The 22950-nt window shown below is 37.6% G+C and overlaps 1 protein-coding gene across 1 annotated transcript; it reads right to left on the bottom strand.

Annotated features, from left to right (window-relative positions):
• Positions 1-2592: 2592 nt before the first annotated feature.
• On the bottom strand, positions 2593-3591 carry LOC110146765 (olfactory receptor 8S1-like). The gene has a single exon (XM_020907758.2). The coding sequence runs from the start codon at positions 3589-3591 to the stop codon at positions 2662-2664; it is 930 nt and encodes a 309-aa protein (XP_020763417.2). The 3' UTR covers positions 2593-2661.
• Positions 3592-22950: the final 19359 nt, after the last annotated feature.

Raw genomic sequence — 22950 nt, 5'->3', positions numbered from 1 at the left:
TAGTTCTTCTTTGCTTTCTGCCAATAAGGGTGGTGTCATCTGCATATCTGAGATTATAGTACTTTTCATATCTGGTTTTTAAAAATCCTCCTCTGCCATGAATATATTGTCCTACATTATGTTATAAAAGATTTTTAGTTTTGCCTTTCACATATAATACTTTGACTGGGACTGTTTTTTACTTATGCTGGGTGAGGATAAAATTTTATTAATTTTTTACATGAAGAGCTAATCATCCCAGCAGTATTGATTGAAAAGTACACCCTCAATGAGTTAATCTACCTTGCCATCTCAGTGTTTACTTCTGAGTTTGGGGTCCATTTCTGAGTTCTCTTTTCCATTAGCGTATTTGTTTATTTGTCAGTAATATAAAGTTTTAATTACATAGTTTTATGATAAATCTTGATGTCTTATTCTTCTTAATTTGGCCTTTGTTGAGTTGTTTACTTTTGCATGCATTTTAGAATCAACTTTTCAAATTAATAAAAAATTGTTCTGGAATTTTAATTGAAATTATACTAAAAATATGGTATTTTAGAAATTTTAGAAATTTTAGAAATTATACTATTATACTATTAGAAATTATGCTAAAAATATTCTCTGGTGGCTCAGTGGTAAAGAATCTGCCTGCCAACGCAGGAGATGTGGATTTGATTCCTGGGTCAGGAAGATCCCCTGGAGAAGGAAATGGCAATCCCACTCCAGTATTCTTGCCTGAAAAATCCTGTGGACAGAGGAGCATGGCAGGCTACAGTCCATAGGGTCACAAAAGAGTTGAACACGATGTAGCAACTAAAACAACAACAACAGACTAAATATATAAATGATTTGGGAACAACTGACATTTTTAAAATCATCTACCATTTATAAGCATGATATATTACTTTCTATTTAGGTCTTCATTAATGTTTCTCAATAGGCTGCTATTATGTATTTGTTTATTAATTATATAGATGCAAAGGGGTGCCTTATTGGCCTTTTAATTTTACTCCTATAATTATTCATGCGTACCCCCTACTCCATATACTGTTATACAATATGTACCTGGATCAAATGCACATGCTGTATTTTTTAAACATAAGATCTTAGGCAAGAAAGCTTAGGAAAAATAAGATAGGCATGATACATGGATTTCTAATATGAGAATAATTTAATTTTTTTCACGTTTTCCTGCATATTGGTCACAATTTTCCTAAAAAAACAGAACTGATAGACTATATACATAAACATATAGATATGTAGAAGAGATTTATTGTGAGACATTGGCTCACACAATTATGGAAGCTGAGATTTGCCATCTGCAAGACAGAGGCCAAGGAAAGACAGTGTTGTAATTCTAATTTAAACTGAAGGTTTAAGAACCAAGGGAGCTAGTGAGAGAAGTCCCAGCTTTAGTCTGAAGGTCCAAGAACTGGAAGCATCAATATTTGGATATTGGGCAGAGAAAGCACACTCACCCTGTTTTGTTCCATTTTAGCCTTAGCAGTTGGATGATACCCAGGAAGTCTTCTTTGCTGAAGTGAAGTGAAGTCGCTCAGTCGTGTCCGACTCTTTGCGACCCTGTGGATTGTAGCCTACCAGGCTCCTCCATCCATGAGATTCTCCAGGCAAAACTACTGGAGTGGGTTGCCATTTTCTTCTCCAGGGGATCTTCTTGAACCAGGGATTGAACCCGGGTCTCCCGCATTGCAGGCAGATGCTTTAACCTCTGAGCCACCAGGGAAGCCCCTGGAAACACCGTCATAGACACACCCAGAAATAATGTTTTGCCAGCTATCTGGGCATCCCTTAATCCAGTCAAGTTGACATTAACATTAACCAGCACATCAGTCTATTCAGGTTCACTGGCCTTTTGATGCCAGAGAATACCACCAGGTCTTATGAATGGATGGCTCTGACTGTTTTCATTCTGGAGTATTAGTTATACCTGATTTCTTCTTTGTTGTAGGCTCCTTTCTTTATTGTGTGCCTTTGTGAAAATGCCAAGAAAAAGTTGACATTTTGGCCAGAGATCCTGTTCTGCTTCGATATACTTTATGTATGTCAGCAAGCCCTGCTATTTCCTCACACAGAACCAGGGTCTCTCTCTGTGAACATGTGTGTGAAGTGAAAGTTGCTCGGTTGTGTCTGACTCTTTGTGACCCCATGGACTATACAGTTCATGGAATTCTCCAGGCCAGAATACTCGAGCGGGTAGCCTTTCCCTTCTCCAGGGGATCTTCCCAGCCCAGAGATCAAACACAGGTCTCCCTCATTGCAGACAGATTCTTTACCATCTGAGCCACAAGGGAAGCCCAAGAAGCCTATCCCTTCTCCAGCAGATCTTCCCGACCCAGGAATTGAACCAGGGTCTCCTGCATTGCAGATGGATTCTTTACCAATGAGCTATGAGGGAAGCCCCTCATATGAGGGAAGCTATGAGAGAGTTATGAAGGTCTCTCTCTCATTATTTTGCAAAGGGCTCCTGGATAGGAACGTGTACATCAAGCTCTTTTTCCCCCAGCCCCCTCCTCTCTTTTTTTTTTGGCAGCTTATTTACTTCAAAATCGAAACAAATAGTTAAATATAACTGAAATTCAATTTCCCCTCAAATGCTCTGTGCCTGTAAACATCTTTCTCCTTTAGAGATACATTTTCTCTTTCCTGATCAGAAGCTTTCTCTTACCTGCTGGCACACTTCTGTTGCCTCAGCATTCGCAGTAGAGCTGTTTTTACCTCCTGGTTCTTGAGGCTGTAGATAAGGGGGTTCAGCAAGGATGTGATCACACTGTACTGAATGGAGACCACTTGCTCCAACACTGAGCCTGAGTCAGGGCTGATGTACCTGAACAGAGCCGTCCCATAGAACAGGAGCACCACAGTGAGGTGGGAGGAACAGGTGGAGAAGGCCTTGCCTTGGCCCTCAGAGGAGCGGATACTCAGTATGGCAGAAATGATTCTTGAGTAAGAAAAGAGGATCGGGGGAAGTGTCAGCAGCCCTAAAGATGTACATGACACAGCCAGAAGAATCTCGTTGACAGTGGGATCAGTACAAGACAGAGGGAAGAGTGGAGGTAGCTCACAACTGAAGTGGGAGATGATGTTGGAACCACAGAAATGTAGCTTGTGAATGAGGAGACTATTTATCAAGGAAATAGAAAATCCCACTGCCCAAGCTATGCTCACAATCCCAGTGCAGAGAGGTCTGTTTATGAGCACAGTGTAGACCAGAGGGTGGCAGATAGCAGCATAGCGGTCGTAGGCCATGGCGGAGAGAAGACAGGCTTCTGTCCCCCCTGAGAGAGTGAAAAAGAAACTCTGGGTGATGCAGCCCCACACTGAGATGCTTTTCTTCTGCGACAAGAAGTTCTGTAGCATTTTGGGCACAGTGACTGAGGAGAAACTGAGATCCAGGAAAGACAGGTGTCTGAGGAAGAAGTACATGGGTGTGTGGAGCCGAGAATCAGCTTTGATGATCAGGATCATCACTGTGTTCCCCACTAATGTCAGCAGGTAAATCCCCAGGAACAGCACAAAGAGCACGGTCTGGATCTGGGGGTCACTGGACAATCCCAGAAGGACAAACTCAGTAATAATACTGACATTTTTCATGGTTGCTTAGAGATTCCGTCCCTCACCAGAAATGAATGGTTCTACACTTGTGAGACATTAATCTGAGTCATTTTCCATGAACAAGAATCTTTTGCTCAAAGAGAGTATACCTCCTTCTGTGCTGTGTGCTAAGCCGCTTTAGTCATATACCTTCTTACCTATAGACCAAAATGGAAAACTCAGGATAAGGGAGTGTCTCCTCAGATACTATATTCTCGCTTGACCTTCTTTTCTAATCGCTAGCATTATCTTGTCATGATCTTTATCCTTCACCCTACTTTGTCACTTAATAATAACTCATGTGCATTTAATAATAACAATGTATCATATATAGGAAAATCAGGTTCTGGATTCAAAACAAGGGGCAGAGCCCAGAAAACCCTCCCTGGTTAAGGGCTGAGAGGCCCATGGGAAAGTGATTCCTTCTTAGACTAGTGAGATCATAGACTCACAGTATGCTAGGATGTTGTCATAATGGCTTTTAACCCTTTCATTTTATAAATGAGGTGAATACAATGCCTGAGGCCTCTTAGCAAAGTGAAGTCAAGGTTGGGATCAGTCCAGATGTTTCAATTAGTCTTGCATGCATCCTCATGTAACACACTTACTGGTTTTAAACTGATTGTTAAGATGAGTTTTGTGTGGTTTTGGGGTCATGAATGACTTCATTAGTAGGAAGTTCACCTAAATTATGTCCAGGTATTCCTTGGCTCTGATATAGTGCTCCCTACAGTTCTATGACAGCAGCTATTAAAGTGGAAAGAGTGCTAGTTTTAGAGTACTAACCTTAGTTTGAGTCTTGGCTCAAACATTCTAATGGTATCATCTGAGAAAAGTTACTCAGTTTCTTGAAACCTTCCCTTATTCATTTATGAAACTGGGCAAATGAAACATATGCTTTTGCAAACTGCCTTGCCCATGACACCCTGCACAAAAACATCAAACGTGTGTATGAAGAAAGATTGACACAGAATTTTGAAAAATAGAAGTGATTTCTCTATTGGTTAGTAGGCTTATGGGCATTCATTTCTTTTGGACAGTTTCTCTAATGTTGTAAAATTACTTTTCCATTGAACATTTCTTTTTTTATATATAAAGAAAAGATTTGGAGACTTTCAGGAAACTTTCAGCTTAGCTCTGTTTTCTTCAGAGAGAAATACTGAATTGCAGTGAGAGAAAGCTCCTGGGCAAAGGAAGCTTAACCTCTAAAGGGCAAATGTTCTGTGGTTTCTTCCCCATTACCATTGGGCATCTCAGTAGTCTGATACTACTCAGTACATGTCCCAAGTCCTACTTGGGTACGTGGGACTGAACCTGGTGCCATTTAAAAATATTCCAGGCCCAGGATCTCAGAATACTTCAGGGCCACTGTTTTCAAAGTGTGAAAACAGTTTGCCATAGTGCTTTAGGGAGACACCCTAAGTATCAAGAGGCTGAGGGGTTACAGGGTGTTTGGGGTTCTCACATCTATCTCAGTCACCCCATCTCTACATTCATCTGTTTAATCATACTTGATGGTAGCAGTTTGGTGGTAGGATTCCATCAAAGCAAAGTGTCCCATTAGTACAAACTTTTGAAACCTCTGCAAACTAGGGATTCCTTGGCCAGAATAAAGTTCTTTCTCACTATATCCTCCACCCTTCTCATTTTCAGTCCTCCAGGAAATCTCCTCCTTACTCTTCATCTGGATTTGCAGCCAGTAAAAACATTCCCATTCAAAATAAAAGCCTAAATTCTGGAGGAGGAAGGGGTCCCAGAACTTGATACATAAAGGAACAAACAGGAAGACTCCAAATGGACAAAGGGCAGAAGGCTCAATCTTCCAGCTGAATGGAGGTAGCCGTGTCTGACTTTGAGAAAGATACTTCCCTAATCTGGATCCAATTTCCTTCTGTGGAAACAGGAGGGGCTTGGACCAGATACCTGTACTGCTCTCACTAGTTACATATAATTATGCATCTTTAAGTCCCTCACCTGCCCTACAAAGCATGTCTGCTCAGGGTTTGCTGCATCTTTCAAATTTTCAGCCAGGCTGCTTGCCACAGGACAGTGTTGCTGGAAGGAGACTTCATTCCAGCGGTTAGAGATGAGAGGCTTCAGTTAGATGCCAGGAAAGGTGGACCTTGTTTCCCAGCCACTAAAATGGCCAGAGATGGATAGAGACAGGAAGTGGTTAAGAGCCAAAGTGTTCGGGTGTGAGTCTCTTTGGAGAGGGCTCTCTTAGGACTTAGGTTTTTCTCTTGTTTTCTCCCTCAGTCCCAGGGAGAGATCCTATATAGTTTGTGTGACTTGTATTTCCTCTTTCATCAGAGTCCTGGGATCTTGTGCCAGGTGGGCCCTGGGGAGGAATGGTGAGAAGATGCTCCAGAGTCAGGAATTGTCCACTGCCCATGGGAGAGGTAGCATTAGCTAGAACCAGAGGGGACACTGGTCCTGGGACCGAGTGGTTAAAGACATGGCTGTTTCCAAGGGTATCTGGTTGATACTCATGAGTTTAGAAAGCTCCTGACCACAAATTGCTCTACTAATTAAGAAGCAGAGGGTCCAGAAGTTCTATAAAGGATTCATCTTGTCTCTGACAGCTCTCTTGGATTTTGAGCATGAGTATGTGCATGCACACAAACACATATACCCAGGTCTATACAATTTGAAAATGTATTACTCTTATGAAGCTATTTGCTCTTTTCTAAACCCTTGTTTCTCTAGCAATCAGCTTAAGCTCTTGCCTCCTACTTCATGGAGGAAATGTTTCTATGCTTATTTTAATTTTGCTGTATCTCTTCCTCTGTTAGGCTTTAGTACTGGTTATTGCTCATGTTTTTCATTTTTAAAAAGGTAGTAAGAACAAAAACAGAAATACAGACCAATGGAACAAGATAGAAGGCCCAGAGAAAAATATATGCATCTATGGGCACCTTATCTTTGACAAATGAGTCAAAAATATACAGTGGAGAAAAGACAATCTCTTCAGTAAGTGGTGCTGGGAAAGTTGTTCAGTTACATGTAAGATAATGAAATTAGAACACTTCCTAACACCATACACAACAATAAACTCAAAATGTATTAAAGACCAGAAACTGTAAAACTCTTAGAGGAAAACAGGTAGAACACTCTTTGACATCAGTTCAGTTCAGTTCAGTTCAGTCACTCAGTCGTGTCCGACTCTTTGCGACCCCATGAATTGTAGCACGCCAGGCCTCGCTGTCCATCACCAACTCCCAGAGTTTACTCAAACTCATGTCCATCGAGTCGGTGATGCCATCCAGCCATCTCATCCTCTGTCATCCCCTTCTCCTCCTGCCCCCAATCCCTCCCAGCATCAGGGTCTTTTCCAATGAGTCAACTGTTTGAATGAGGTGGCCAAAGTATTGGAGTTTCAGCTTCAGCATCAGTCCTTCCAATGAACACCCAGGACTGGTTTCCTTTAGGATGGACTGGTTGGATCTCCTTGCAGTCCAAGGGACTCTCAAGAGTCTTCTCCAACACCACAGTTCAAAAGCATCAATTTTTCGGCGCTCAGCTTTCTTCACAGTCCAACTCTCACATCCATACATGACCACTGGAAAGACCATAGCCTTGACTAGATGGACCTTTGTTGACAAAGTAATGTCTCTGCTTTTTAATACACTATCTAGGTTGGTCATAACTTTTCTTCCAAGGAGTAAGCGTCTTTTAATTTCATGGCTGCAATCACCATCTGCAGTGATTTTGGAGCCCAAAAAAGTAAAATCAGCCACTGTTTTCACTCTTTCCCCATCTATTTGCCATGAAGTGATGGGACCAGATGCCATGATCTTAGTTTTCTGAATGTTGAGCTTTAAGCTAACTTTTTCACTCTCCTCTTTCACCTTCATCAAGAGACATTTTAGTTACTCTTCACTTTCTGCCATAAGGGTGGTATCATCTGCATATCTGAGGTTATTGATACTTCTCCTGGCAATCTTGATTCCAGCTTGTGCTTCCTCCAGCCCAGCATTTCTCATGATGTACTCTGCATATAAGTTAAATAAGCAGGGTGACAATATACAGCCTTGACATACTCCTTTTCCTATTTGGAACCAGTCTGTTGTTCTGTGTCCAGTTCTAACTGTTGCTTCTTGACCTGCATATAGGTTTCTCAAGACGCAGGTCTGGTGGTCTGGTATTCCCATCTCTTTCAGAATTTTTCACAGTTTATTGTATGTGATCCACACAGTCAAAGGCTTTGGCATAGTCAATAAAGCAGACATAGATGTTTTTCTGGAACTCTCTTGCTTTTTCAATGATCCGGCAGATGTTGGCAATTTGATCTCTGGTTTCTCTGCCTTTTCTAAAACCAGCTTGAATATCTGGAAGTTCATGGTTTACATATTGCTGAAGCCTGGCTTGGAGAATTTTGAGCATTACTTTACTAGCGTGTGAGATGAGTGCAATTGTGTGGTAGTATGAGCTTTCTTTGGCATTGCCTTTGTTTGGGATTGCAGTGAGAACTGACCTTTTCCAGTCCTGTGGCCACTGCTGAGTTTTCCAAATTTGCTGGCATGTTGAGTGCAGCACTTTCACAGCATCATCTTTCAGGATTTGAAATAGCTCAACTGGAATTCCATCACCTCCACTAGCTTTGTTTGTACTTAACAACCATAGCAGGGCAGAAACCAAAGGGAAGAAAGAATTCAACCCTGAAGCCTGGGAAAAGGAGACCCAAAACACAAAAAGTTAAAAAAAAAAGAAAAGGCAGAGAAATACTACACAAATGAAGGAACAAGCTAGACACACAGAAGTCCAAATAAATGAAGAGGAAATAGGGAAACTACCTGAAAAAAATTCAGAATAATGATAGTAAAGATCAAAAACCTTGAAAACAAAATGGAGAAAATGCAAGAATCAATTAACAAAGACTTAGAAGAATTAAAGAATAAACATACAGAGACAAATAGCACAATTACTGACCTGGGGAGTTCATCTTTCAGTGTCTGTCCTATCTTTTTGGCTTTTTATACTGTTCATGGGGTTCTCAAGGGAAGAATACTGAAGTGGTTTGCCATTCCCTTCTCCAGTGGACCACATTCTGTCAGGTGGGCCTTGGGAAGCATCACTATGAACAAAGCTAGTGGAGATGATGGAATTCCAGTTGAGCTATTTCAAATCCTAAAAGATGATGCTGTGAAAGTGCTGCACTCAATATGCCAGCAAATTTGGAAAACTCTTCAGTGGCCACAGAACTGGAAAAGGTCAGTTCTCATTGCAATCCCAAACAAAGGCAATGCCAAAGAATGCTCAAACTACCGCACAATTGCACTCATCTCACACGCTAGTAAAGTAATGCTCAAAATTCTCCAAGCCAGGCTTCAGCAATATGTGAACTATGAACTTCCAGATATTCAAGCTGGTTTTAGAAAAGGCAGAGGAACCAGAGATCAAATTGCCAACATCCGCCGGATCATCGAAAAAGCAAGAGAGTTCCAGAAAAACATCTATGTCTGCTTTATTGACTATGCCAAAGCCTTTGACTGTGTGGATCACATACAATAAACTGTGGAAAATTCTGAAAGAGATGGGGATACCAGACCACCAGACCTGCGTCTTGAGAAACCTATATGCAGGTCAAGAAGCAACAGTTAGAACTAGACATGGAAAAACAGACTGGTTCCAAATAGGAAAAGGAGTATGTCAAGGCTGTATATTGTCACCCTGCTTATTTAACTTCTATGCAGAGTACATCATGAGAAATGCTGGGCTGGAGGAAGCACAAGCTGGAATCAAGATTGCCAGGAGAAGTATCAATAACCTCAGATATGCAGATGATACCACCCTTATGGCAGAAAGTGAAGAGGAACTAAAATGTCTCTTGATGAAGGTGAAAGAGGAGAGTGAAAAAGTTAGCTTAAAGCTCAACATTCAGAAAACTAAGATCATGGCATCTGGTCCCATCACTTCATGGCAAACAGATGGGGAAAGAGTGAAAACAGTGGCTGACTTTACTTTTTTGGGCTCCAAAATCACTGCAGATGGTGATTGCAGCCATGAAATTAAAAGACGCTTACTCCTTGGAAGAAAAGTTATGACCAACCTAGATAGCATATTAAAAAGCAGAGACATTACTTTGTCAACAAAGGTCCATCTAGTCAAGGCTATGGTCTTTCCAGTGGTCATGTATGGATGTGAGAGTTGGACTGTGAAGAAAGCTGAGCGCCGAAAAATTGATGCTTTTGAACTGTGGTGTTGGAGAAGACTCTTGAGAGTCCCTTGGGCTGCAAGGAGATCCAACCAGTCCATCCTAAAGGAATCCAGTCCTGGGTGTTCATTGGAAGGACTGATGCTGAAGCTGAAACTCCAATACTTTGGCCACCTCATTCAAACAGTTGACTCATTGGAAAAGACCCTGATGCTGGGAGGGATTGGGGGCAGGAGGAAAAGGGGATGACAGAGGATGAGATGGTTGGATGGCATCACCAACTCAATGGACATGGGTTTGAGTAAACTCTGGGAGTTGGTGATGGACCAGGAGGCCTGGTGTGCTGCAGTTCATGAGGTCACAAAGAGTCGGATACGACTGAGCGACTGAACTGAACTGAACTGAAGTTGAATGTATCAGTCAGCTTAGGCCAAGTTATCCTGTGGTAAGTGACCCAAAATTTCACCAGCTTAACAACAGTAAAGATTCACTTCTCATTCTATGTGTGTTAGGATAGCTGTGACTTTGTTACTGCACAGAGTTTTTTTCAGGACCTGGACTTTTGGAGCAGCCTTTAAACGGGTATGGCTATTGTTTGGGCTGTTAGAAAAGAGTACAATGATGAACTGTGAGCTGGTTCTTGAAGCTTCTGCTCAGAAACCATATGGGACTTTGGACCACACTTCACTAGCCAAAGCATGTCATATGGCCACACTTGGCTTCAGTAGAGCAGAGGTGTATCATCCTCCCACCAGGAGGCACAGGTAAAACCTGAGGTGCATGGACTGTGGAGAAATTTTGACTCTTCCCCAGGAGGAGTTAGCAAGTAATTTGAACAGTGATACAAAACCATGTTGGGAAAAGAATTAATGGTCAGCAAAGGAGGTCAAAACCTGCTTTCAATGCTTTGTCTTCTCAGTCTATATAAATGCAAATAGTTGAGTTTGTTTGTATTTTTTTATTTAGGTATAGTTGATTTATAGTATTTTATCAGTTTCAGATATACAACACAATGAATCAAATTTTTATAGATTATACTCCATCTAGTTATTGTAAAATATTGGCTATATTCCTTTGCTGTAACAGTCTATCCTTGTACCTTATTAATTTTACACATAGTAGTTTGTAGTCCTTAATCTACTATCCCTATCTTGCCCAGCTCCCTTTCCTTCTCCCCCCAGGTAACCACTAGTTTCTTTGTATCTGTGAGCCTGTTGCTGTTTTGTTATACTGATTCATTTGTTTTATTTTTTTTAGATTCCACATAGAAGTGCTAACATACTGTATTTGTCTTTATTTCACTAAACAAAATACTCTCCAGGTCCATCCAAATTGTTCCAAATGGCAAAATTTCATTTTTATGGCTGAATAGTACTCCATTGTGTGTGTGTGTGTGTGTGTGTGTGTGTATACACACACATATACATGCCATGTCTTTATCCATTCATCTGTTGGTTGCCTCTGTATCTTGCAAATAATGCTGCTGTGAACATTGGGGTGCATGTATCTTTTGAAATTAGTGTTTTATTTTCTTTCAGTATATAACCAGGAGTGGAATTTTTGGATCATACGGTAGTTCTATTTTTAGTTTTTTGAGGAACCTCCATTCTGTTTTCCGCAGTGGCTATACCAATTTACACTCCCACCAACAGTATAAAGGGTTCCCTTTACTCCACTTCCTCACCAAAATTTGTTATTTGTGTGTGTTTTTTTAACTATTTATTTATTTTTTGGCTTTGCTGGATCTTTGTTGCTGCACACAGGCTTTCTCTAGTTGCTGTGAGTGGAAGCTCCTCTCTAGTTGTGGTGCATGGGCTTTTCATTGTGGTGGCTTCTCTGTTGCCAAGCACAGGCTATAGGCATATGGGCTCAGTAGTTGTGGCTCACAGGCTCAGTTGCTCTGCAGTATGTGGGATCCTCCTGGACCAGTGGTCAAATCGGTATTCCCTGCATTGCAAGGTGGATTCTTAAGCAGTGGACCACTGGGGAAGCCCTATTTGTGGCCTTTTTGATGATAGTTTTTTCTGACAGATATAAGGGGATATCTCATTGTAGTTTTGATTTGTATTTCTTTGATGATTAGCAATGTTGAGCATTTTTTCAAGTGCTTGTTGGTCATCTGCACACCTTCTTTGGAAAATATCTATTCAGGTCTTCTGCTGATATTTTACACTTCTGTTTTTGATATGGAGTTGTATGAACTGTTTATGTATTTTGGATATTAACCCTTTATTGGTCATATCATTTTCAAACATATTCTCCCATTCAGTAGCTTGTCTTTTTTGTTGTTGTTGATGGTTTCCTTTACTTTGCAAAAGCTTTTAATTAGGTCCCATTTGTTCACTTTTGTTTTTGTTTCTTTTGCTTAGGAGACAGATCCAAAACAACTACTGCCGTGTTTTAAGTCGAAGAGTATTCTGCCCAAGGTTTGGTTTTTATGGTTTCCAATCTTACATTTAGGCCTTTAATAGATTCTCAGTTTCCTTTTGTTTCTGGTGTGAGAATATATTCTAATTTCATTCTTTTACATGTATCTGACTGTTTTTCTCAAACCACCTATTGAAGAGACTGTCTTTTCCCCATTGTTTATTCTTACCTCCATTGTTCTTGATTGAGGAATAGAACAAGAGTGACAGTAGACAGATTACCTGTCATAGGCCATGGCAGAAAGTACTCAGGCTTCAGGGTACCCTGAGAAGGATGACATACTCTGGGTGGTACAATCCTCAACAAGAAATATAGCATCCTGCTTGATTTATTCTCTTCTTATTAGCATATGTTACCAAAAAATGTTTAAAAAAAAAGCGGACATTGGGTAAATTTTCCAAGGCTTTCTATCAAAAAATATTATTGGGCCTTAACTTTTAAGAGAAAGTATCACTGGACAGATATTCTTAATCTTAAAATTTCTTTCCTTCAGTGCTTTAAAAGTCTTACTTCACTCTCTGTATCTTTTGTTAATTTTAGTGTCAGTGATCTTTTTGCTTAGTAGGGAATTCTTTATCTCTAGAAATATTTTAGAAACTTTTAAGAATGTCTTATTCATCTTTGAAGTTCCCAAGTTTCACTGTATATTAAGTGATTACATTGTGTTTTTTAAAAGTTATCTATCCAGCTTGGCACTTTGAATTCTTGTGAAGTATATCAGACATGAAAAAGGCTATATATTTTGTCTATGTGTGGTAAAAATTATAACAAATGGACCTCTGTTTACACTCAACTGAAGGGTAAAAACATGATAACACTTTGAAAGATCCCTGTACACTCCTCCCTCTGATAACCATTATCCTAAAATTTGAGTGTATTGTTTTTTCCTTTTGTTTTTATGATTTTACCTCAAATGTACATATTCCTAAGCTGTATGTTTAGTTTTGTGTATTTTTTAACCCTACATAAAGGAAATAATAATATGTATTATGCAGTGACATGTTTCATTCTCTCAAAATTATGTTTATGAGATGAAAACAATATTTGGCAGGATGGAGATGTCAAATCAGTAGGAAAGGAAGGAGCTTTACAGTAAATGGAACAATTGGGATACATTTGGAAAAAAATAAAATTGGATCTTTTCTTATATCAGACATTCATAAAATAATTTCTATGTGGATTACAGGCTTAAATGTAAAAAATACTTTAAAAGTTTCCTGGAAAATTTAGGGAAATTTATCTTTGGTTTATAGTATAAGCTGTACCATCAATTTCCCAAGGGTATACTCCTTTATTTCTGACTTCTCTATTCTGTTCAATTGGCTTATTTGTCTATCTTGCCACTAATGCCACATTAGCGTTATTATAAATTTTGATATCCAGTAAAGAGAATTTACTCATATTGTTATTCTTCAGCTGTGTGTAGATTCTTGAAATTTGACAAGCTTATTATAAAGCTTGTCAAATTTCAAGGTGTTATGAGATCTATGATTTGCTTTAAAAAATCTAAGCATATTATATTGTGTTAGTTATTTTACTCTATACTTTGGAGTTGGCCAACTGTTCCAATCTGGAATACATATTACTGGCATGGTTAGTTAGCATTTAGGTCAGATTTGGGGGCTTCCCCGGTGTTGCTAGTGGAAAAAAATCCGCCTACCAATGTGAAGATGTAAGAGATGCCAATTTGATTTCCTGAGTCAGGAAGATCCCCTGGAGGAGGGCATGGTAACCCACTCCAGTATTCGTGCCCCGAGAATCCCATGGACAGAGGAGCCTGGTGGGCTGCAGTCCATGGGGTCACACAGAGTTGGACACGACTGAAGCGGCTTAGTACAGCACATGCTACAGGCACTTTTAGCTGTATTTCCTATTGCACCTTGGAGCTTTATTAGCATGGATTAGCTTATCTGTGCTTTTAAAAATTGAAGTACAGTTGACAGTATTTTTTAGTTTCAGGCATACAACATGGTCATCCAATATCCTTATAGATTCCTTCAATATCTATACAAAGTTACTGTAAAATATCAACTATTATTCCCTGTTCTGTACATTACATCCCTGTAACTTATTTATTTGTAACTGTTAGTTTGTACCTCTTACTTCCTTTTGCTTATTTTGCTCCTTCTTGCCTCTAGTAACCATTAGTTTATTCTAAAAGAGTTGGATACAACTTAGCAACTAAACACTACCAACAACATCTAGTTTTGAATGACAAGAACAAGGTAGTAAGGCTTTATCCTCTCCATCATTTCTAAATAGATGTGTGGTAGAGGATTCCATACTGTAACTCCAGAACTAAAAGAGTCAGAGCTTTAATTGGTACTAATTGTAGTAGAAAAAAGGCAGATAACATTATAAATATGCTAGTAATAGGCTAGCAATAGCTTCATTATGAGGATTCCAAACAACTTATTGCACAAATAAATGGTTTAAACAAAATATTGATAGTAGCAACATAAGAGGAGTACTCTTGGGAGTCAAACAGCTTATGCAAGCTTTTCTGTGTAGCAGTGCCAGATATTAGAGGTTGACTTTTAGAAAAAAAGAAAAACTTCTAACATTTCAGATCACACCATTTAATAATCACCCTTGAGTCTGTTTACACATACATACGGCCAGATCTTATCTAAATGGAAACAGAACACAAATCAGCAGAGAAATTTCCACCATAGTTAAAAAATATTTCTGGTACCTACGGTTATAACCCCTCTTTATCCCCAATATTTTTTCTTCAATCTGCCAGAAGTTGTTTTTCAAAGAACTGTCTTCCAGCTTTTAAAAAATTTATTTAACATATCTATCTATCTTTTCCCAGTTTTATCAAGCTATAATTGACATGTAGTACTATATAAGATATACAACATAACAATTTAAATTACATGTACCATGAAATAATCATCTCATATAGACACAGCATTTAAAAAGTAGAAAATTATTTCCCTTGTGATGAGAACTCTTAGAATTTGCTTTCTTAATAACTTTCATTTATAATGTACTGCATTATTATTTTTATCATGTTGCACATTACATCCCTAGTACTCACTTGTCATATAACTGGAAGTTTTTACCTTTTGACTATTTTTGTCAAATTCCCCCTCCCTTACCCTCCACCTCAGGTAGCACAAATCTCATCTGTCTTTTTAAAAATTTGTTTTTAATTGAAGGATAATTGATTTACAATGTTGTGTTGGTTTTTGCCATACATCAACATGAATCAGCCATAGGTATACATATGTCCCCTCCCTCTCAAACCTTCCTCCCACCTCCCACCCCTTTCCGCCTATTCCCACCCCTCTAAGTTGTTACGGAGCCCTGGTTTGAGTTCCCCAAGTCATAAAGCAAATTCCCATTAGCTATCTATTTTACATATGGTAGTATATATGTTTCCATGCTACTGTCTCCATTCATTCCATCCTGTCCTTCCTCCCAGTCCCCTGCCCGTGTCCGTAAGTCTGTTCTCTATGTCTTCATCTCCATTGGTGGTGGTTTAGTCGCTAAGTTGTGTCCAACTTTTGTGACCCCATGGACTGTAGCTTGCCAGGCTTCTCTGTCCATGGGGTTCTCCAAGCAAGAATACTGGAGTGGGTTGCCATTTCCTCCTTTAGGGAATCTTCCTGACCCAGGAATGGAACCTGGGTCTTCTGCATTGCAGGTAGCTTATTTACTGACTGAGCTATGAGGGAAGCATCTCCATGCCCTGCAAATTGATTCAATAGTACCATCTTTCTAGATTCCATATATATGTGCATTAATATATGATATTTGGTTTTTCTCTTTCTAACTTACTTCACTCTGTATAATAGGCTCTAGGTTCATCCACCTCATTAGAACTGATTCAAATGCATTCCTTTTTATGACTGAGTAATATTGCATTGTATATAATTATCACAGCTTCTTTATCCATTCATCTGTTGACTGGACATCTAGGTTGCTTCCATGTCCTAGCTATTATAAATAGTGCTGCAATGAACATTGGGGTACATGTGTCATTTTCAATTTTGGTTTCCCTAGGGTATATGTCCAGTAGTGGGATTGCTGGGTATTATGGTAATTTTATTCATAGTTTTTAAAGGAATCTCCATACTGTCTTCCACAATGGCCACATCAGTTTGTATTCCCACCAACAGTGCAAAAGGATTTCCTTTTCTCCACACCCTCTCCAGCATTCTTGTTTGTGGATTTTTTGGTGATGGCCATTCCGACCAGTGTGAAATGATACTTCATTGTAGTTTTGATTTGCATTTCCCTAATAATGAGTGATGTTGAGAATCTTCTCATGTGTTTATTAGCCAACTGTATGTCTTCTTTGGATAAATGTCTATTTAGGCCTTATGTTCACTTTTTGATTGAGTTGTTTGTTTTTCTGATATTGAGTAGTATGAGTTGTGTGTATGTTTTAGAGATTAATCCTTTGTCAGTTTTGTTTGCTATTATTTTCTCTCATTCTGAGGGTTGTCTTTTCACCGTGTTTATAGTTTCCTTTACTGTGTAAATTTAATTAATTAAACTTTTAAGTTTAATGAAGTCCCACTTGTTTAATTTTGTTTTTATTTCCATTACACTAGGAGGTCAGTCATAGAGGATATAGCTGTGATTTATGCCATTGAGTGTTCTGCTTATGTTTTCCTCTAAAAGTTTTATAGTTTTTGGTCTTATGTTTAGGTCTTTAATCCATAATTTCTTTTTAATGAGTTTGTTTTAGAAGTATAATTGACCTACAACACTATGTCAGTTCATGTTACATAACATAGTGATTCAATATTTCAATACATTTTAAAATGATGAGCACAAGTCTAGTGGTTATCTGTCACCATACAAAGATATTATGTAATTATTGACTATATTCCCCACATTGTATACTTTATTACCCATGACTCATTTATTTTATATCTGAAAGTTTGTACCTCTTAATCTCCCTCACCTATTTCTATCCCCCCTCACCCCCCTATCATCTGGAAACCACCAAGTTTTTCTCTAGGAACTCTGTTTCTGTTTGGTTATGTTTGTTCACTTATTTTGTGTTTTTAGACACTACATAGAAATGAAATCATATAATATTTACCATTCTCTGTATGACTTTTTAATTTAACATGTACCTTGTAAGTCCATCTCTGTTGCTACATATGACAAGATTTTATTTTATTTTATGGATGAGTAATATTCCATTGTGTGTGACATATATCTTCTTTATTCATCTATTGATGGACACTTAGGTTGCTTCCATATTTTACTATTGTGAATAATGTTGTAATCAACATATAGGTGCATATATTTTTGAATTAGCATTTTCATTTTATCCCAATAAATACCTAGAAGTGGAATTGCTAGATTGTATGGCATTTCTATTTTTCATTTTTTGAGGAATCTCCATACAGTTTTCCATAGTAGCTATACAAATTTACATTCCCACCAACAGTACACAAGAGTTTCCTTTTCTCCACAACCTCGCCAACATTTATTTCTTGTCTTTTTGAAAATAGCCATTCTGACAGGTGTGATGTCTCATTTTGGTTTTGATTTGCATTTCCCTGATGACTAGTGATATTGAGAATTTTTATGTGCCTTTTAATCATCTGTATTTTTTTTTTTAAATGAATATTCAGGCCCTCTCTTCTTTTAAAATATCAGAGTTTTTATAATGTTCAGTGTATGAGTTTCATATTTTGGATATTAACCCCTCATCAGAGATCATTTACAAATATCTTCTCCTGTTCAAAAGCAGCCTTTTCATTTGTTGGTAATTTCCTTGGTGTGAAAAAGCTTTTTAATTAGATGTAGTGTCCCATTTGTTTATTTTAGCATGTTTCCCTTGCCTGAGGAGACAGATTAAAAAATTGCAATGCTAAGAACTATATCATAGAACATACAGCCTATGTTTTATTCTAGGAATTTTATGGTGTAAAGTCTTACTCTGAAGCCTTAAATCCATTTTGAATTTATTTTTGTATATGTTATAATAAAATAGTCCAATTTGATTCTTTTACATGTCGTTGCTCAGGTTTCCTAACAGGATTTATTGAAGAGGTTGCCTTTTCTCCTTTGTATATTCTTGTCTTCTTTGTCATAAATTAATTTCTGGGCCCTCTATTCTGTTCATTGATCTATGTGTCTAATTTTGTGCCAGTACCATACTGTTTTGATTACTATAGCTTTGTGGTATAGTTTGAAATCAGGGAGCATGATACCTACCATTTTATTTTGTTAATAACATTATTTTGGCTATTCTTTTGTGTTTTGATACAAATTTTAGGATTATTTGTGCTAGTTCTGTGAAAAATGCCAGTGGTATTTTGATAAGGATTGCATTGAATTTGTAGATTGCCTTGGATAGTACAGCTATCTTAACAATATTAATTTTTCAAGTCCATGAGCATGGTATAGCTTTCCATTTGTTTGTATCACCTTCAATTACTTTTATCAGTGTCATAGTTTTCTCTTTACAGGTCTTTTACCTGCTTAGATAGATTTATTTCCAGGCATTTTATTCTTTTAGATATGATTATGAATGGAAATGGTTTCTTAATTTCTCTTTCTGATAGTTGATTGTTAGTGAATAGAAATGCAATAGATTTCTGTATGTTAATTTTGTATCTTGCAACTTTACTGAATTCATTTATGAGTTCTAAAATTTTTGATGGTATCTTTAGGATTTTCTCAGTAACGTATCATGCCATCGACAAACAGTGGCAGTTTTATTTCTTCCTTTCCAATTTGGATTCCTTTTTTCTTGTCTGACTGCTGTGGCTAGGATTTCCAATACTGTGTTGAATAAAAGTAGTAAGAGTAGGTATCCTTGTTTTGTTCCTGATCGTAGAGGAAAGCTTTCAGGTTTTCACCATTTATTGTAATATAAGTTGTAGGCTTGTAATATATGGCCTTTATTATGTTGATATACTTCATGTCTAACTTTCTTAGTTGTTGTAAGTTTTTATCACAAGTGGATGTTGAATTTTGTCAAAGCTTCTTCTGTGTCAATTGAAATGATCATATGATTTTTATTATTTGATTTGTTGATATGCTATATAACATTGATTGCAAATATTGAACCATCTTTTTTTCTGAAATTAATCTCAGTTGATCATGATGTATGATCCTTTTAATGATGTTGAATTCAGTTTGCTTATACTTGTTGATGATTATTATATCTATGTTCATTAGTGATATTGGCCTATATTTTTCTTTTTTTGTGATTTTTTTGTCTGGTTTTGGTATCACAGTGATGTTGGATGATTGGAGCATTTCACTTTGCTTAATACCTCCCACATCCATCTACATTGTCCCAACTGGCAAAATTTCATTTTTTAATATCTGAGTAATATTCCATTATCTTTCTATCTAATCTCACATCTTCTCTATCTATCAATGGACATTTAGGTTGCTTCCATATGTTGGCTATTGTAAACAATGCTGCAATGAGCATAAAGATGCATATTTCTTTTTGAATTAGTGGTTTTTTCCTTTACATAAATACTCAGAAGTAGAATTGCTGGGTCTTATGGTTGTTCTGTATTTGATTCTTTTTGGAATCGTCATAGTGTTTTTTTAGTGGCTGTACCAGTTTACATTTCAATAGTGCATGAGGGTTCGCTTTTCTCCATATCCTTGCCAGCACTTGGCATTTCTTGTCCTTTTGAAAATAGCCATTCTGATAGGTGTGAAGTGATAGATCTTTGGTTTTGATTTTAATTTTCCTTATGATTAATGATGTTGAGATCTTTTCATATGCCTATTGGCCATCTTTATGTTTTCTTTGGGAAGATATCTATTCAGATCCTCTGTCCATATTTTTAAAAGTTGTTTTTTTGTTATTGAGCTGTATAAGTTCTTTATATATTTGAATTTTAACCCTTTATTAGCTATATGGTTTGCAAATATTTCCCTCATTCAGTAGATCACCTTTTTATTTAGTTGGTTGTTTCTTCACTGTGCATAAATGTTTTCATTTTATGTTGTTTCATTGGTTTGTTTTTGCTTTTGTTGCCATTGCCTTTGGAGTCAGGTCCAAGAAAACATTGCCAAGAGTGATGTCAATGAGCTTATTGGCTGCTTCCTTCTAGGAGTTGTATGGTTTCTGGTCATATATTCAAGGCATTTTGAGTTAATTTTTGTGTATGATGTAAGACAACTGCTATCTTTGGAAAAGCCCACTTGTAACATTGGCTCTGGCTGATGATTTCAACATGGTTCCTACCATTCTACAACTGATAAAGAGTGTTTCATTGTGCCTTAATTGTTTCTACAAATTATATGGTTTATGTTCAACAGCTGCTTTCTGTTTTGGAGTGTAGAATTATGTGTATGTTATACTGGAGGTGCCCACATGACCAGCCTCCAATTTAAAACTGTGGGCACTGAGTCTCTAATGAGTTATTCTGGTTGGCAACATTTCACATATGCTGTCACAACTCCTTGCTTGAGGAATAAGTGTGTCCTATAAGTGGCTTAGCATGCACACATCTCTACTGGGAGAGGAATTTTGGAAGCTGGTATTTCATTTCCTCTGGACATTGCCCCATGTACCTTTTTCTTTTGCTGATGATTTTATTTTGTATCTTACTACAACTATGTGCTGAGTTCTGTGAGTCCTCTTAGTAAATCACTAAGCCTTGGGAGTGATCTTGAGAACCCCCAACATACCTAGTTATAAGGAGGACTACAGAATTTAGTTTCTAGCTGGGTAGCCGTGTGTCCAGCTAAAACTATAGAACCATGGATCAAGGGAAGAATGGATTGGGATAAAAAAATAGAACCCTGCCTCACCCACATGTTTATTAATGTCTTTGCTTATTATTCCTAGTTGTACTTTAGATCTTCCTTTTAGAGTTATTTTTCTTCTTTTTAGGAGATATTCCTTATCACTCAGCATAAAAGCCAAATGCTTAGTGTGGCCTCAAGATCTTTGTGATGTGGCCTAGATATCTCTAGGACCTCATCTTTTCCCACACTACCCATTCTAAGTTCTCTCCAGTAGCTCTAGTCTTGTTGCTGTTCTTTGGATATACAACACACATTCCATTTTATGACTGTGCTTGCTGTCTGCTCTGTGCATAGTGCACTTTCCCAGATAGCCATATGGTTCACTAACGCCTTTTCTCCCCCTTACTTCTGCTCAAATGTCGCCTTATTGGAGAAGACTTCTATGGTCACCTATGAAAAATATCAAAGTTTTAGCATACTGTCATATATGTCATACTGTCATACTGCTTTAGATTTTCCATAGCATTCAATGTTGTGTCACATGTTATATGATGTTATTTGCTTGTTTATTGTCTGTCTCCTCTCATTAGAGTATTAATCTATGAAGATAGATTTTATCTATTTTGTTCATGACTGTATCCGTAGCGCATACAGCAGTGCCTGGAGTATAATAACTTAATGACTATTTTGTAAATGAATGAAAAACTGATGAAATCCCTTAGAAACTACTTCAGTGTTTTAGTTTTCAAGGATTTCTGTAACAAATTACCGAAAATCAGGCAGCTTAAAACACAGGTGTTTAGTCCCGTGGTTCTGGAGGCTGGATGTCAGGAAGGCTGTGTTCTCTGACAGTTCTGGTCAAGAATTCTTTCTTGCTTCTAGGTGTTTTTGTTTGTTTTTTTCTTTTTTTGGGAGGGGGCAATCATTGGCGTTCCTTGTAGGTGTATTAATCCAGTCACGTGGTCATTTACTCCCTGTGTGTCTTGTCATTTTTCCTTTCTATATGTCTGTTTCTGTGTCCAAATTGCACCCTTTTATAAAATATCAGTCATATAGGACTAGAACCCATCCTAATGAACTCATTTTAACTTGATTATCTCTGTAAAGATCCTATTTCCAAAGAAGGTCTGAGGTGCTGGGTGTTAAAACTTCAACATACCTATTTTGGAGGCAAAATTCAACCTTTAACAGGGAGAGTGAACTTTTATAGCATTTATTTGTCTGAAAAAGCTAATCTTATACTTATTGTCGAATTAAGACTTTACTGATTGTGCAATTATAAGTCACAGTTTTTTCTCAGCATTTTGAGGGTAGTATTCCACTTTCTTTGACTTCACTGTTGTGATGAGAGTCAAATTGTTTCTTTGTAGAATATAAACCTTTTCTTTCAGGTTAATTTTAAGGTCTTTTTGTTTTTGATGATCTGAATTTCACTATAATACAAAAGGGGGTAGATTTGTATTTTTCTAAAACTCATTATACTTTCTGCATCAGAATCATTTCTTATACCTAATCAAAAATTGTTAAATATCTTTGCATAATGAAAGCTCCAGGTCCAATTGCTTGACCAGTATATATTTTAAACATTAAAGAAACAGTGACACCGATGTTAAACGAACTCTTTTGGAGACTGAAAAAACACTTTCCAACTTGTTTTACAAGCCTAATATAACCTTGACCCTGAAACTGAAAAAATCGTTGCAATAAAGGAGTGTTACAGGCCAATCTCTTTCATGATCCTAGATGTAAAATTCCTAAGCAAAGTATTAACAAACATAATTCAGTAAATGTAGAAAAATTATAATTCAACCTGAACAACTTGAATTTATTTATAGTATGTATCATTGCTTTAACATCTGAAAAATAGATCAGTATAACTTCACTACTTAACAGGATAAATGAAAACAAATCATATGAATTTCAGTAGATATAGAAAAATTGTTTGATCAGATTCATCACCCTTTCATGTTTAAAACTTGTCAGAAAACTAAACATAAAAGGGAGAAGGGAACTTTTTCATTCTGATACAGTGTTCACAAAACCTGCAACAAACGTATTTAATGGTAAAATATTAAAAA

The sequence above is a fragment of the Odocoileus virginianus genome, chromosome 24 (genome assembly GCF_023699985.2).
Source record: "Odocoileus virginianus isolate 20LAN1187 ecotype Illinois chromosome 24, Ovbor_1.2, whole genome shotgun sequence".
Classification (NCBI taxonomy): domain Eukaryota; kingdom Metazoa; phylum Chordata; class Mammalia; order Artiodactyla; family Cervidae; genus Odocoileus; species Odocoileus virginianus.
The sequence above is the reverse complement of the archived record's forward strand: the minus strand, read 5'-3'. Positions and strand labels throughout refer to the sequence as shown.